The sequence below is a fragment of the Anolis carolinensis genome, unplaced genomic scaffold, assembly GCF_035594765.1.
Source record: "Anolis carolinensis isolate JA03-04 unplaced genomic scaffold, rAnoCar3.1.pri scaffold_8, whole genome shotgun sequence".
NCBI classification, from domain to species: Eukaryota; Metazoa; Chordata; class Lepidosauria; order Squamata; family Dactyloidae; genus Anolis; species Anolis carolinensis.
In genome coordinates this window covers 5,741,607-5,756,891 of record NW_026943819.1, presented here as the reverse complement: position 1 = coordinate 5,756,891, position 15,285 = coordinate 5,741,607, and the positions used below count along the sequence as shown (strand labels likewise).

Here is a 15,285-nt window from a genome sequence, read left to right as displayed (position 1 = left end):
AATTAATACTAGGAAAAGATGTTCTGTGTCCGATTCTTCAAAGGGTGAAACCACTCATTGCGTTGACCGGGCTTTGCAAATAGCTCTATTCATTTATCCAAGATGACTAATACGTCCTTGTTGAGTCATACTAGCTTTTAATAAATAAGTATCCAGCTAGAATGGCAATTTTGATTTTTTGGCAATACGTTGATCAGAAATAGTTTCCTTCTCTTGATCCTGGACCATCTAGAGGTAATGGGAAGAAGTCGGAGCAGCCTTTTTAATGGTTTCACCAATTGCTTCCTGTGGGCAAGTCGGAGCTGAAAGACCCACAAAGGAGATTCAAGCAGTTGACAGCAGCATATGCAGTTTGCCATGAGTTGTATTATATTATTAGTAAAGGACCACAAATTGACTGCCACAAAAAAGTGGCAATTAAAGGATGAATCTATTTATATGTAGTGATGATGTATATCAAAAGGGTTCCTGTAGCTATTTACTTAACCCATTTCCCACGAGACAGCAGAGAAGAGTGAACATCATTCGATTAGTATATATTACTACTATTATTATATGCTCCCTTCTGCTGGAGAGAGTGAAATATCTATAGTTTCATTTGCTGACGGACTGATTTTTTTTCCAAACTTTGAATACAACTTGTGCAGTAAACATGCAATTGGCCTGAAATGAGCTTAGAAGGAAACATGGAATCCTGCTGCTCTCTTTGAGGCCCAAACATACAAGTCAATGCTACAGAGGCACTACAAGGGAATTGGTTCCAAATGTGATTTGATTTATTTCCACTTTGATGTAAAACCAAAGCTTTTCCACTACAGCACAGAGACCAATTTTAACAAAAGGTCGTGAGGTGTAGGACATGCAGGATGTGACACAGTAACAGATGGATTTGGGGTGGGTACGGGAGGGAGGGGTCGTGCCTTTCACCCGATGCTATGCTGTCTCCTGAGGAACACATTTTAAATTAACTGAGGAACTGAACTGAAATGTAGCACAACCTTCAAGTATTGCCCTTCGCGGTGGGTTTTTGCACTCTCTCCAGACTTCGGTTGGTTGGGATTACAACAATTCTTTGGAAGAATATCAAGTTCACGCTTTTTTGACGTTTCACAGAAGAGTTTTAAGGCCAGAACATGTGGGAGGGGTTCGTTTTACTCCATCTTCCAAATAAAGATCTAATGCTTCACCCAACACTTACGTTAAGCTTCCAGCTCAAATCCCAGCCCAAGTTTATGGCTGCCGGTGCTGAAATTCTTGCCATCGATCAGAGTTGAGAGGGTCAGCTTCACACCTGGCAGAAACACAGAGAATATGGAAAAGAGAACACAGAAGCTTCAGGCATTGCTGAGAAGCAGCTGGGACCAGACCTTGAAAACATTACTGCAAAAGGTTAATGTTAAATGGGAAATAATTTGTTGTTCATTACTCCTTATAGGTAACAATGGAAATTTCTCATTAGTAAATAGCTAACATTCATTCTTTTTAATGCATTCAGATATATTGAAAGAAATTACCACCCAATCCCCTCAAAAAACAAGTACAGTAGAGTCTCACTTATCCAAGCCTCGCTTATCCAAGCCTCTGGATAATCCAAGCCATTTTTGTCGTCAATGTTTTCAATATATCGTGATATTTTGGTGCTAAATTCGTAAATACAGTAATTACAACATAACATTACTGCGTATTGAGCTACTTTTTTTTGTCAAATGTGTTGTATAACATGATGTTTTGGTGCTTAATTTGTAAAATCATAACCTAATTTGATGTTTAATAGGTTTTTCCTTAATCCCTCCTTATTATCCAAGATATTCGCTTATCCAAGTTTCTGCCGGCCCGTTTAGCTTGGATAAGTGAGACTACTGTAAATGCTAATGCCTCACTGTTCCTTTTCTCAAAATAGTTACACTGATTCTTCATTATTCTACAAAGTGTTACATGTTGGAAGGAACCAAATTACCTATATAGTAGGTATGTGCAAAAAATTTGGAAGTGTCGGAAATGGTAAAAAAAATGGGAAGTGTTGTAAGTCGGAAGGCATATCCGAAGCATTTGCGTAGTTCACACTTTTTCATTTTAGTTTTGTAAATCTTGGAAGGCTCCCAAAGTCAGTTTCATATACAGTGCAAGGCAGCAAAGCCATTAAGCCAAAAAGGCTGCCTGCCTGGAATTAATGAAGTCTTGGCATTAGGAGCCGTAAAAAGGGGGAGCAGTGCATTTTGGGAAGTTCAAAATACCTGGAAGGCTCAAGTTTACCCATGCCTGGGTTAAATGCACCAAGATATAAATAAGGAAATGTCGCGTTCAAACATCTAACGGTTTACCTACCAGGCCGTAGGGTCTGAGTGTAGCCGAGTCCAATGAGGCTGGCGTTGTTAACTTTGGCCTAGAAAGAAAGAAGAGAAGAATGCGATGGAAGAAGATATATTATTTTTTTCCCTGGGAAAAGGATTTATCTATACTTCTTGGGCATGGTCTAGAACTGGATTTTTAATCATAATCATGAAGCAGACCAGTAATGGTTGGAGAATCGCTCAAGTATTTTCTACAAGACTTTGGGAGAGTAAGGTCCAAATCCCTGCCAAGGCATAGGAACCCACCTTGGGTAAGTCACACTTTCTCAGCCTCAGAGGAAGCCAAAAAGGCAAAACTCCCATGAAGAAATCTTTCCAAGAAATCCCTGTGGTAAGTTCTCCTTAAGAGCCACTATCAGTCACATAACAACTTGGAAGGCGCACAACAAAAAATATGGGAGGTGGTTATGCTAGGCATATCCTCAGATCACTAAACCACAGTTTATTGTCCTGTCTGAACTAAACCTTGCAAGCGCACTTTATTATAATGGAATGGGAAGGCAGCAAAATCCTTACCGAGACAGAAGCTCTCTCATCCAGCTGGTATTTGGTGGCAATGCCAAACCGAGTGTTATTACTGCCAGCAGTCCAGGCAAGATTTACAGCGGTTTCAACTTTGTCACTCACTTTTTGATAGATTGAGCCACCAAATTCAGTTCCATCGTTCCTATTTGTAACAGATCACAAGAAGATACGGTTTTTAGAGAATAAGTTTCCCCTTTCTTTCTTTCACCCTCGGCCTTTCTTGCCAATTTGATTTGCCAATCGCTCTACTTTCACTGATAGCAATTTGGAATAAATTGCTATACCATACACATTCTCTTCTTCCCCTGCAATAATACTACTATATCAATTCCATCTATATATAAGTGTAAATGTTACAGTACTGAATGTGGCAGAGCACAAGACCTTCATGGCTCCTCTTCAGATGCTGCCAGATCCAAATCTTTTAGCCCTTCAGTGGCTGCATCATTTTCTGTTTTTCACCCACCTTAGACCTTTCTTACCCTGAAGGAGACTCAGAGCGGCCCACAGAACACACGTATGGCAAACATTCAATGCCGATTATACAATTAACAAGGACCACAAACAACAGAGGTAAAGGCAGTTTTTCCTGTCTTATTTCTGTCATCTTGGAGGCTGTGCTCAACTCCGGCCGGAGGGGAGGGGGGGGAGGGAAGCTGAGGAGCTTACTCCAATCCATATCCTTAAGGCACCTTTATTGCCCCCCCCTGCTAAAAGCGGTACCTATTTATCTACTCGCCTTTCTGATGTCAACCTGAAAGGTGGGCAGGTGAGTTGGGGCTAACAGCGGGTGCTCTACCCCAACCTGGGCTTGAACTGCCCATTTTCTAATCAGCAGAATTTTTCTGCAGCACAGCAGTTAGCTTGCTGTGCTAAGCTCTGCCCCTGTAATAATAATACTCCTCTAAAGATGGTAACAGAAGAGCACAAAGGTAATCATCTCTCCTTTTAATATAGCTGCTGAATCTTGGGGGGGGGGGGGGGGGAGGGAGAATCCCCTAATATGCCCATATATACTACATATGCTCAGCCATGGCTGCACTTTAGATCTTATTTCTTCAAGTTTCATATTTCTCCAATTTGCAAAATATAGTTTACCAATAGAAAACATAGCTCTAACTCAGGCATGGGCAAACTCTGCCCCTCCAGGTGATTCAGACTTCAACTTCCACTATTTCTTCCTGTTAGAAATGGTGGGAGTTGACGTCCAAAACACCTGGAGGGAAGACCAAATTTTGCCCAGACCTTCTTTAACTACATCTTTATAAAGACCACCCCAAGCAGTGAGGCAATAGAATCCGCTTCTGGAGCAATTTATAGGGTTGGACATTATCCTTCAAGGGGCTGGCTACTGACAAGAGTAGGGCAAAACCAAGACTTACACGTTCGTGTGCAGCTGGAAATCCGCTGCCTTGTATCCCAGTGCAAAGTTATTCTGTGACAGCTTGGACTTGGCTGTGTCAAAAGCCATCTGGTAGCCAGCGAGCCAGCCCTCGTAGCCCAACACGGCCCAGCCATAGACAGTGGGTCCAGCGAGGTCAATGTCAACATTACAGCCGAGATTTATGTACTCCCGTTTGTAGGATGTCTTCAACTTTCCACTCTTCTTCCTAGCAAGAAGTGGGACATGGGAGGAAAGGGAAAAAAAGACATTTCAGTTTATTCTAACCTGAATTAGATAGTAGAAAATTAGCAGTGAAATACTACTAAATTTTCTAAGTTCTGGTTAGGAATAACAACTGCCTGGTGATATGAATAAAAATACAATACATTATCATCATTTGAAGCAATTAACTTCTTTATCTATTCAATCTATAACTTCAACCTGCTGTTAGGAATTGTGGGAGTTGAAATCCAAAACACTTGGAGGGCCAAAGTTTGACCATGCCTGCTCTACAACATTCACAATTGGAAATCTTTTTGTCCATCCCTCTTGCAAGGGATACTCACCCTGTGTTAGGTACAAACATGGTTTCAAGGCTCATCTTCAGACCTTCAGCCAACTAAAGTGGAAGAAAGAAAATATCACATAGGGTAATCTTTCCAAAAACAAAACATGAGACAAATAGGCTAATGTAACTACTTCTGCACAGTATGTCTTGTTTCCCATCTCTTTTCCTCTTTATGAAAATTGCGGCAGAAATACCTCTCTAATGAAATGCAATCTCCTAGATTAAATTTAAGGGTCCTCACAACTGTAATTTGAAGCACCTACAGAGTAAACCAACTAGGTTCTGTCCCAAGAAACTAGATGGTTTAAACATTAAATTATGTCAAAAAGTTGCCTTATTGACAGCTGATCAGATGGTAGCTTATTCATCTGACCAAAATCTAGGATTTATCCTGAAAATCTGTAGTTTTGCTAGATTTTTTGACATTATAGTTTTTCTGCCACTATTTCTGGGTTTTTTTTTTGTGTATTTTACTTTTGATTTACTTATATATGTAAATACAAATTCAACTTATAAATGTTTCAAATAAATTATCACCAGTACTTAACCAAGGCAAGAAACTGGGAAACCCAACTGGCTTGTCTAACAGCATGGCCCCAGGGATGCTACCAACCACTACATTCAGATTATACTGATCCAATATAATTCCATTCCCTATTTCCATGGTGGGCTGAAGCCATGTATCAACTCGCTCTTACCTTATCTTCCATGGTCACCTCCGTCCCCAAGGTGTTGTCAGTGTTCCATTTTTGGGCAAATGTAAGTCCATAGTCCTTGAATTTATATTTGGTCTCTAAGCTGCCTGAAGCTTTCCCTGTGTCTGTGTTTGACGAACCAGCAGTGATAAATTCCTGTTAAAAAAGAATACTTGAATTAATGTATCAAAATTTGGTGTTTTTTAAAAAAAACATTAATTCAAACCATGTATAGCTCTACCTATATCATGTTTCCTCAATTCACTTCTGACACGATAAATAAATAAAAATAAAACATAATGTAAACTACTCATATTAAAATGTATTTCTATGAATCACATATATCAGAATACACAAAACAAAGATTAAAGTTACACAATGAACATTCTGAAATCTGGTGTAATGCTTCTAATGTCTCCCTACACAGCCTGGGTCCAGATTATCTGAAAGACTGTATTCCACCATATGAGCTTGCTGGAGTCCTGAAATATCTAAAGGAAACATTAATCTCAGCCCCACTCCTCTCAAGCCTGGTGAAGACATAAGGGGAGGCCTTCTCAGTGGCTGCTTCACAACCATGGAACTTCCTACCACTGGATACCAGTCTAGCTGGTCCTCTTGCTTCTTTGGCCTTTTAGAATTTATGGAGATAAACCTGCATTTGAAAGCACAAGTCTAATGCTACTAAGGCTTTTTGGCCTCCTTGAATACTCCAATCCAAAGCCCCCTTGCTCAGAAGCAGGCAAGGAAAGGAGTTCATGCAAGGGCCCAGACATAACCTCAGGAAGATGATCATAGATAAAGCATACCACATGTCAACTAGCAATAATCCTACAAGTCTTGGTAGCCTTCAAAATATATCTAGCCTCCTAGTCAGTGGTGGTGATTTTAAACGTAAGAGAAACAAGTTCTCTCGGCTTTTGTGGCCACTACAGGCAAACCGTACTTGCCAAAGGCTATGAGACAAGAGGCTATTTGTAAGTTAGCTATTAACTGACTGACTCTGTAACCCACATTAGGAAGCTGTGGGCACGGTTACCTTTCCCAGATATTTTTGCACAGTGATTAGATTGCAGATGCAATATGGCCTCAAGCACTGTACAGTTTCGCATACACAATTGCTTGGCAACCACTAACAATCTAAGAATAAACAGAAGGCACAGGGGATAGAAAAAAGGAAGTTCTTGTTTAGACATTTTTTAGAGACCAAAAGAAACTTTCTCTTAGCCAAAAGGATATGGCATCACTAATAATTTTGTAATATTAAAAATATACAAAATGTAGATAGTGACCAGTTATTTAAAAATAATTCCAAACTCCTTTTAAAAAATTAATTGGCATTAAGGTATATGATATGCATTCTTTTGCCTCACCTTCTTTGCCAGGCATACAGGAGAAAAAAAATGTAATCATATGAGAAGAATGGAAAGAGATGAGGGCTCCTTCTTTGTAAGCAGAGCAAGAGTTCAGATATGGGCTGCTATCCCTCTTACAAACTGTCATGTGCTGCGTAGTGGACTGGCACTTAAAGCTATGCCCAAGTGCCAAATTCCTTTAAGCATTACTAGCTGAGGTCAGTCTACAAATCTGATATCACATACAGTTAGGGAGACACTTTGTATCTCAAACTGTCCGTGACATAGGACAGATCAAAAGGGAAAAGGAAAGCAGGATACAGAACATACAGAGAAGGGAAAAGCCCTTGTCCCGCTAATCAAAACTATGTTTTCTATATGCCTCCAAATGGTTCACAGGAAAATGGGGTTGACTGGTAGTGTTATATGCAATGCAACAGCACCTGGGGCCAATTCTAAACCACATAATGGATGAAGATTTAATTGTTTGTTTGTTTGTTTATACCCCGCTTTATCTCTCCTGAAGGAGACTCAGGAATGGGAAGAGATCATATGAAGGAAACAACATCTAAAATTCAGAAGTGAAAGATACATTGCATTCTTACCAGCTAAATAAACATCCCACAACAGAGTTGCATGTAAAGGGAGAAGACATATTAGATATTAGCTTCATGAATACATTAGTAAGGTCTGCTCAAAAACCCTTACTCCTACTTACACTTAGAAAAGCAAGATGTATAACATAGGTATTTAACTCAGCCCTTCTGCAAGCTCTTCCACTTTAACTACAGGTTATATGTTGCCATATATAACATCTGCTTAGTGCTTACATTACACATTAGAGGAACACAGCTTCAAACATATCAAAGTCAGTATTGCACGGAGGGGTAAATCGATGCTCCATTTGCAACCCTCCCTTCAAATCTTTGGGGGAACCAAATAATTATTAAGGGCCAAGTGTTTCACAGCTACTGCTTCAGTACTATGGCATTACTAATAATCTTGCACAAACTCTCTTGTTGACACAACAACTTGACGTTCCCATTACTTACCACTCCACTAGAAGACTTGGTCTTCAAATCTAATTTGACCATTCCAAACCCTGAAATTGCCAAAACAAAGACTTGTTATTCGCATCACAGTTATGCCCAATTAGAAAAGAGAGAACAAAGCTGGAATAGCATTAAGGACAGCTCAAAGAAGTCTTTAATGGAGAGACATTAATTTTAACTGGATTCTGCCTGGATATCTGAGTTTTAATCTGAGTTGTATGTTGTTGTTTGCATGCTTATGTTTTATTCAATTGTATTTTATATTGTGTCCATTTTATGTTCTGCTTTTTAGGCACCTTGTGCCTTATGTAAGACATGCTGAGTCCGATATGGTGGTGGGATATGAGAATAAAGTTATTATTATTATTGCCACAAACCTGCCTCCCATCTCTGATCTATTGCTTAAGTTTAGAGGCCTCCGAAGCACTGTTAAAGCACCGTGTAGGGGTAAGTAAATCCCACAGTCTTCAGCAGTGAAACAAGATACAAGTTTTTATCTGTGTCAAGCTTCATTTCAGAAGAACCTGGGATCCCACAAAGTATAGAAATAGCTGCAGGAACAATCCTAGAACTTATCACATTTGCTAGAAGGCATCCTGGTTTGTAGACACCGCCTGGTAAAACTTGACAGTCAGCATGATGTGTGAAACTCGCTTGTGAAATCCAAAACTGTATGAAAAACCTTTAAAAAGGACTTTCCATCAGCCTAAGAGGCTTATGGGAAGAAGCAAACAATCAAGGAATGAGAATGCCATAAACAAGAAACACAAATAAAATTTAGCAATTTTATTCACTTTTCTCACTTTCATATGGGGCCTGTGGCCCTACCCCCAGTGAATGTAAAGAGTTCACTGTAATATCCATATTAATAATATTAACTATAACCTTACAATATATTCCAACAGATTACCAAATGTCATCATAAAACTGAGAGGAATGTTATGCAGTTGGGTTTCTGGCCCTTACTCTACTTACCATATCCTTTGTTGAATATATCCCTGGCAGATTTCCCCAGGTCACAGTAAGATGGTGGGATCGCCATGGGGTCTGCAAGAAGCAAAGCAAATCAGTACAGATTTGGAAATAATTCATGCATGATTTCCAGCTACAAACACCATTTGAGCAACCAACTTGCAACCACAGTGTATCATAAAGGATGAAGAAATCATAGTTCATTCATTGATATTCTTCCCCATTATCAAGATGTTTTTAAGGGGCAGAAGCTGCCTCCCAAAAAGCTCCCAAAAGTGGAATTAGACTTCAATATATTGCTCGCAAAACAAAATCTATTACCCAAAGGCCTCTTTCACTTGTGTATGGTTCCAACAAGAACAGAATGGATCCTTTGTGTCAGGAAATTCTCCTGTCAACCATAAAAGGCTTTGATCCCAATTATTTTGCCTTTTCTCTGTGGCCCATGTCCAGGCCTGTGGAGACAAGTGCTTCTTTTGCAAGGCCAAACATCAGTTGTCCCATTTTTCTCAGAAGTAGCCTTGTTGCAATATTTCTAACTCTATACACTAAAATACTATTCATTTTCAGTAACAAATTCAGTTATAAAAGTAAACTGCTTGCACTGTAAAATTCTTGAAGCTCTTTGAAACTCTAGAGAAAGAAATCTATCTTGCCACTGGGGGGGTTCTCTTTCCCTTCTCCTTCCAAAGGCTTCCAAAGGTCTCTGAACTTCGAGAGCAAGAAATCTATTCTTGCCATAATGCAGTTTCCAATAGCACACCTCAGAAAGCAGCACAGGTGAAATGCATCCTGCAAAAGAGAAATGCTTTGTATATCTCTTTTGCAAGATGCAGAAAAGCAGTCTTGTGTTGCTGGAAAATGAATAATGAACTTCTAACAATTTATCATTAATATCTGAATTTCCTTAACAATACATATATACCTCGCGGTCTAGGAACACTAGGAGTACAGCTGAACATGGTTGCAGGCTTCTTATTTCACAATATATCTCCTAAATCATTTACTTCTCAACGTGGACCTACAGAAGGATTCTCCTTTAGCTCTTAGGTACACCTGTCAAACATGGGGGGGGGGGGGTAAATGCATGCATTATTAGATATAAAAGGTGTAAGAACATCACAATGAAGAAAAAGCAGTTGTCCATTCATCATGTAAATCTCTTAACTTTCTCATAAGTGTGTTCCACTGATCCCAGATTTGATCCTTAGAAATATGATTAAAATATGGCCTAAATGATGGAGGAATACACATCTCTGTGCCGGTGTGGTGTATATCCTACTATGTTAATGGCTTTAGAGCAGGAGATCCAGGTTTAAATCTTCAATGAGCCACAAAGAGTCTGAACAATTTTGAGTCAATCTCACAGTATTCTTATGAGTCAGATCAGATACAATATCCTCAACTTTGGTGGGGGGGGGGGGGGCAAGGGAGACAATAATCCTGGGTTTTATTTAAACACATTGAAGTATAACCCAGACATTATAACTCCAGGTATTTTTGGACTTCAACTCCCACAATTCCTAACAGCCGGAATTGTGGGAGTTGAAGTCCAAAACCTGGAGGGCTGAAGTTTGCCCATGCCTGGTTTATTTATTTTGTATAACCCCTTTAATCCTATATAGTCAATAAGATATTTTCCTGTTTCTTTACCATGCAACAATTAATTGAACAAATCTAATTGGGATTAACCAATAGGGTGTTAGCAAAAATTCTTCCTCCCAGCCTGATTCTTTCCCTATCAACTTAGAAATTCACATTAGCCTAAGTAGACTTACTCCTGAGTAATTTTGCTTTGTGCTACCTGGAACATGAGAGTTCAAAGCCAGCACACTATGAGGCTCTAAATGTGGTTACTTAGAGCCTACCATTGTTTGCTAATAATGAAATCTCAAAAATCTAGGAAGCACACACCCCAAGCCACTTAAACTTGAAATATATATCCTGCCCTATCTTGATGGCACAAGATGGGGATTTTTTTGCTACACACATAGCCAATTGTGTTCATTGTTCTATTCATTTAAACCCCAAGTTAAATTTAGAACAAAAAACACATGTAAGAGATGAAATGTCTCCTATTAGATGAAGGAATTCCACAGTAACAGCGTGTGCATGTGAGTGATGATGGTGAAGGGGCCAAGTATGATTTTACCAAATGCACATACACTGGAAATTTAAACTGAACAGCAACTCTATACTGGTCTATACTCAATAGCAAATTTATAATCAATAGCAACTTTTCTTCCTTCAAGAAAAGACAAGTTAACAATAACAACAGCCTTAATTCTTCTGATAAGGATGTAAATGAAACATAGGCCCATTTGCAGCCAGTTCTTCTAATTCTTGATTCCAATGGCACTCTATTTCTAACCCAGTTTTACCAAGTATTCATTGTGAGTCTGTTATTTCCACAGTTTGCAGACCAACTAAGAAGCACAGATCCAAGCTAAGCCTAGCTATTCTCTCATTCTCTGTCTCTAATTTATTTGACAATGACTGATCCAAGATTTTTATCTGTGGGTAAAAAAACATTTTAGTAGCTACCATTCAAAATGCCTTAAACCCAATGTTCTGTCCTTATACTATACCACAAAGAAGTTTGCAGTAGATCTCAATGAGAGATAAGAGTAGGAGAGTGCCTGCTGACATTTATTTCCCACAGACAACTGTAAGTCAATACTCATAATGTCCCACCCTTGTCATAAAACACCACTTAGGTAAGGCTTTATGATGTGCACCAATCATTGTATGTTGAGTAAATACTACAGTTGCCTTACTCCTATGAACAAGCTTGAGCACCAAAAGAAACTCACATAATGTAGGCCACAGGTAAAGAACTTTCAGAAAACCATGGATAAGAAAATAATTTACTATTGTTCTAGATCTCGATTGACAAATGTGGCCCTCAAAGGAGAATTTGTGATTCTATAAGAAATTCACTACCACATCACCTAGTTAACAAATCACAAAGGAATTAGTGTGAAATCATGTTTCGATCAGACAGGCAGTATGTGGCATCCTTATACATTTGCTGTACATACTCAAGTATAAGATGACCCAAATATAAGCTAAGGGGTCTAATTTTACCACAAAAAACTGCGAAAACGTATTGACCCAAATATAAGACGAGGGTGGGAAATGCGACAGCTACTGGTATATTTCAAAATAAAAATGGATACCAATAAAATTACATTAACTGAGGCATCAGTAGGTTAAATAGCCCCTTGTACACTGCCATATAAAATCCAGATTATCTGCATTGAATTGGATTATAGGGAAGTGTAGAAGGAGCCTCAGGCTGCCCATGGGCAAACTTTGACCCTCCAGGTGTTTTGGACTTCAACTCCCACAATTCCTAACAGGTGGTGGAGTTGGAGTCCAAAACACCTGGAGAGAAGTGCAAAGTTTGCCCAGGCCAGGCGTAAAGGCACCTTTTCTGGTTTGGGTAGCAAAGAAAAACCAGCTCTATTGTCAAAGGCTTTCATGGCCAGAATCACTGGGTTGCTGTGAGTTTTCCAGGCTGTATGGCCTTGTTTCAGAAGCATTCTCTCCTGACTTTCACCCACATCTATAGCAGGCATCCTTAGAAGTTGTGAAGTCTGTTGGAAACTAGGCAAGTGGGTTTTATGTATCTGTGGAATGAGGTCCACAGTGGGAGAAAGAACTCTTGTCTGTTTGAGGCAAGTGTGAATGTTGCAATTGGCTCCATTGATTAGCACTGAATAGCCTTGCAGCGTAAAGCCTGGCTGCTTCCTGTCTGGGGGAGTCCTTTGTTGGGAGCAGTTAGCTGGCCCTGATTGTTTCCTGTCTGGAATATCATTGTTTTTCTCAGTGTTGTTCTTTAGCAGAGCACTTGACGAACCAATCTAGACACAGCATATTATTTGGGAACACAGAAATGCTAGACCACTCTAACAACCAACACGTCAGGGTTGTTGTATGTTTACGGGCTGTTTTCCGGACAACACAACCAACATGTCAAACTACACAGAGAAGCCACTGAAATCCACATGCAAAAAATTGTAATTGGTTTTAAATGTTTTTAATGCGTAATATTTATTCATATCTTATTTCTGGATGTTATTGCAGTTTCTGTGATTTTTATCTTGTATTTTATGTTAAATGTGCTTTGATTTGTATTGTATTATATACACACACACATACATACATACACACACACACACACACACACACAGTGTATTTACAATGTGGCACTGAAGTGGCCAAACTATAAACTATAAGGGTAGAAATATAGTAAATAAATAACAAAGGATTCCCCCAGGAAGGAAGCTGCTAGGCTTTGAAGCTGCAAGGCTAATCAAGGAGGCCAATTGCAACATTCACACTTGCCTCAGGCAGGCAAAGAGTTTTTTTTCTCCCACTCTGAACATTCCAGATACAGTAGAGTCTCACTTATCCAAGCCTCGCTTATCCAAGCCTCTGGATTATCCAAGCCATTTTTGCAGTCCATGTTTTCAATATATTGTGATATTTTGGTGCTAAATTCGTAAATACAGTAATTACGACGTAACATTACTGCGTATTGAACTACTTTTTCTGTCAAATTTGTTGTATAACATGTTTTGGTGCTTAATTTGTAAAATCATAACCTAATTTGATTCCTCCTTATTATCCAAGATACTCGCTTATCCAAGCTTTTGCCGGCCCATTTAGCTAGGATAAGTGAGACTCTACTGTATATTAACCCCACTTGCCTACTTTCCAACAGCCCTCACAACCTCTGAGGATGTCTGCCATAGATGTGGGTGAAACGTCAGGAGAGAATGCTTCTGGAACATGGCCATACAGCCTGGAAAACCCAGAACAACCCAAAACCAGCCCTAGTTAGAACCTAGATGGAAGGCCAACTGTAATAGTGTGTCACTGAAGATAACCCTAGAGGAGGGATGGGCAAACTTGGGCCCTCCAGGTGTTTTGGACTTCAACTCCCACAATTCCTAACAGCCTACCGGCTGTTAGGAATTGTGGGAGTTGAAGTCCAAAACACCTGGAGGGCCCAAGTTTGCCCATCCCTCCTCTAGAGCATTGAAGCCGCACTAAAGGGTCGCCCATAAGACTTCGGACACTTTAAAACGAAGCCCAGTCTCTCAGACCCACCGTTACTCTCCCCCCACCCCCAAGTCTATTTTCTAGAAGGGGCGGGACTTCCTCCTTGGCCGGCTGTCAATTACGACCCCCTCAGGAGGCCGCGCCCTCGGAGGCCGGGCCGGGCCTGGCTCTTTCCCCGTCGAGGGTGAGGCCTAACTCCTTCGAGACGCTGCTTCGTCCCCTCAGGCCGGTTCGGCCGCCTCCGTCGCCGCCCTGCCCTTCCCAGCCCGCACCTCAAGGGCTCCGCTCTGCCTCCGTCCGTCTCCCTTGGCCAAGCTGAAGGTCTCGCCTCCGTTTCCGCCCAGCGCGCATGCGTCAACGCTCGAGGCGCTCGCCAAGCCACGCCTCCCTGCCGCTCACTCGCGCGACGCCACCAGCTCTGTCCCCGCCCCCACCGTCGCTTGGTAACACATAGGCAGATCTAGTGCGCCTGCGCACTGAAAGGAGGCCAGTGCCCTTCTGTATACTGTAATATTATATTGTAATATAATTTATTACATATATATAATATAATATATTGTATACTGTAATATTATTAGTATTACATCTAATATATAATAATTATATTGTATTATTAGTATAATATTGTCCAGAACTAAAAGCACTATCTCAACCCAATGTTTATTTATTTTTATTTACTACATTTATATCCCAATATTATATTGTAATATAATTTATTACATATATATTATATAATGTAATATAATATAATGTACACTGTAATATTAGTAATATTACATCTAATATGTAATATATTATTATATTGTATTATTAGTATATTGTCCAGAACTAAAAGCGCTATCTCAACCAAATGTTTTTTTATTTTTTTTTTATTTATTTACAACATTTATATCCCGCTCTTCTCACCCAAAGAGGACTCAGAGTGGCTTACAAATCAAATGTGCATTCAATATATTATTAGCATAGCACAATATAAGCTTTAAATTACTATATTGTACTATACCACTATATTGCAATATTAGTAATATTATATGTTATATAAATATAATAATTCACTATTATAATTGTATATCATATTATATTACATTATAGTTATCATTATATTAGTTTAGCATTGTGGGTGGGAGAAAGAACTCTTGTCTGTTGGAGGAAAGTGTGAATGTTGCAGTTGGGCAGCTTGATTAGCACTGAATAGCCTTGCAGCTTCAAAGCCTAGCTGCTTCCTGCCTGGAGGAATTCTTTGTTGGGAGGTGTTAGCTGGCCCTGATTGTTTCGCCCTCTAATTAGGACTTTATTTTTCTTTTATTTTTGTT

General features: G+C 39.7%; 1 protein-coding gene across 3 annotated transcripts; it reads right to left on the bottom strand.

Moving 5' to 3' along the window:
• Positions 1–754: 754 nt before the first annotated feature.
• Positions 755–14,396, bottom strand: vdac3 (voltage dependent anion channel 3). 3 transcript variants are annotated; one of them, XM_062961445.1, is made up of 10 exons: positions 14,245–14,396; positions 9,828–9,958; positions 8,906–8,977; positions 7,931–7,980; positions 5,527–5,679; positions 4,827–4,879; positions 4,259–4,486; positions 2,868–3,018; positions 2,326–2,383; positions 755–1,291 (listed from the first exon to the last, which is right to left on the bottom strand). In XM_062961445.1, exons 2-10 carry the CDS (start codon positions 9,862–9,864, stop codon positions 1,200–1,202), a joined length of 894 nt encoding a protein of 297 aa, XP_062817515.1. In that variant the 5' UTR covers positions 9,865–9,958; positions 14,245–14,396; the 3' UTR covers positions 755–1,199. The 3 variants fall into 3 exon arrangements, with proteins under 3 accessions (XP_062817515.1, XP_062817516.1, XP_062817517.1); XM_062961446.1 differs by lacking the exon at positions 14,245–14,396 and adding an exon at positions 11,491–11,561; XM_062961447.1 differs by lacking the exon at positions 9,828–9,958 and having other exon boundaries at positions 14,245–14,391.
• Positions 14,397–15,285: the final 889 nt, after the last annotated feature.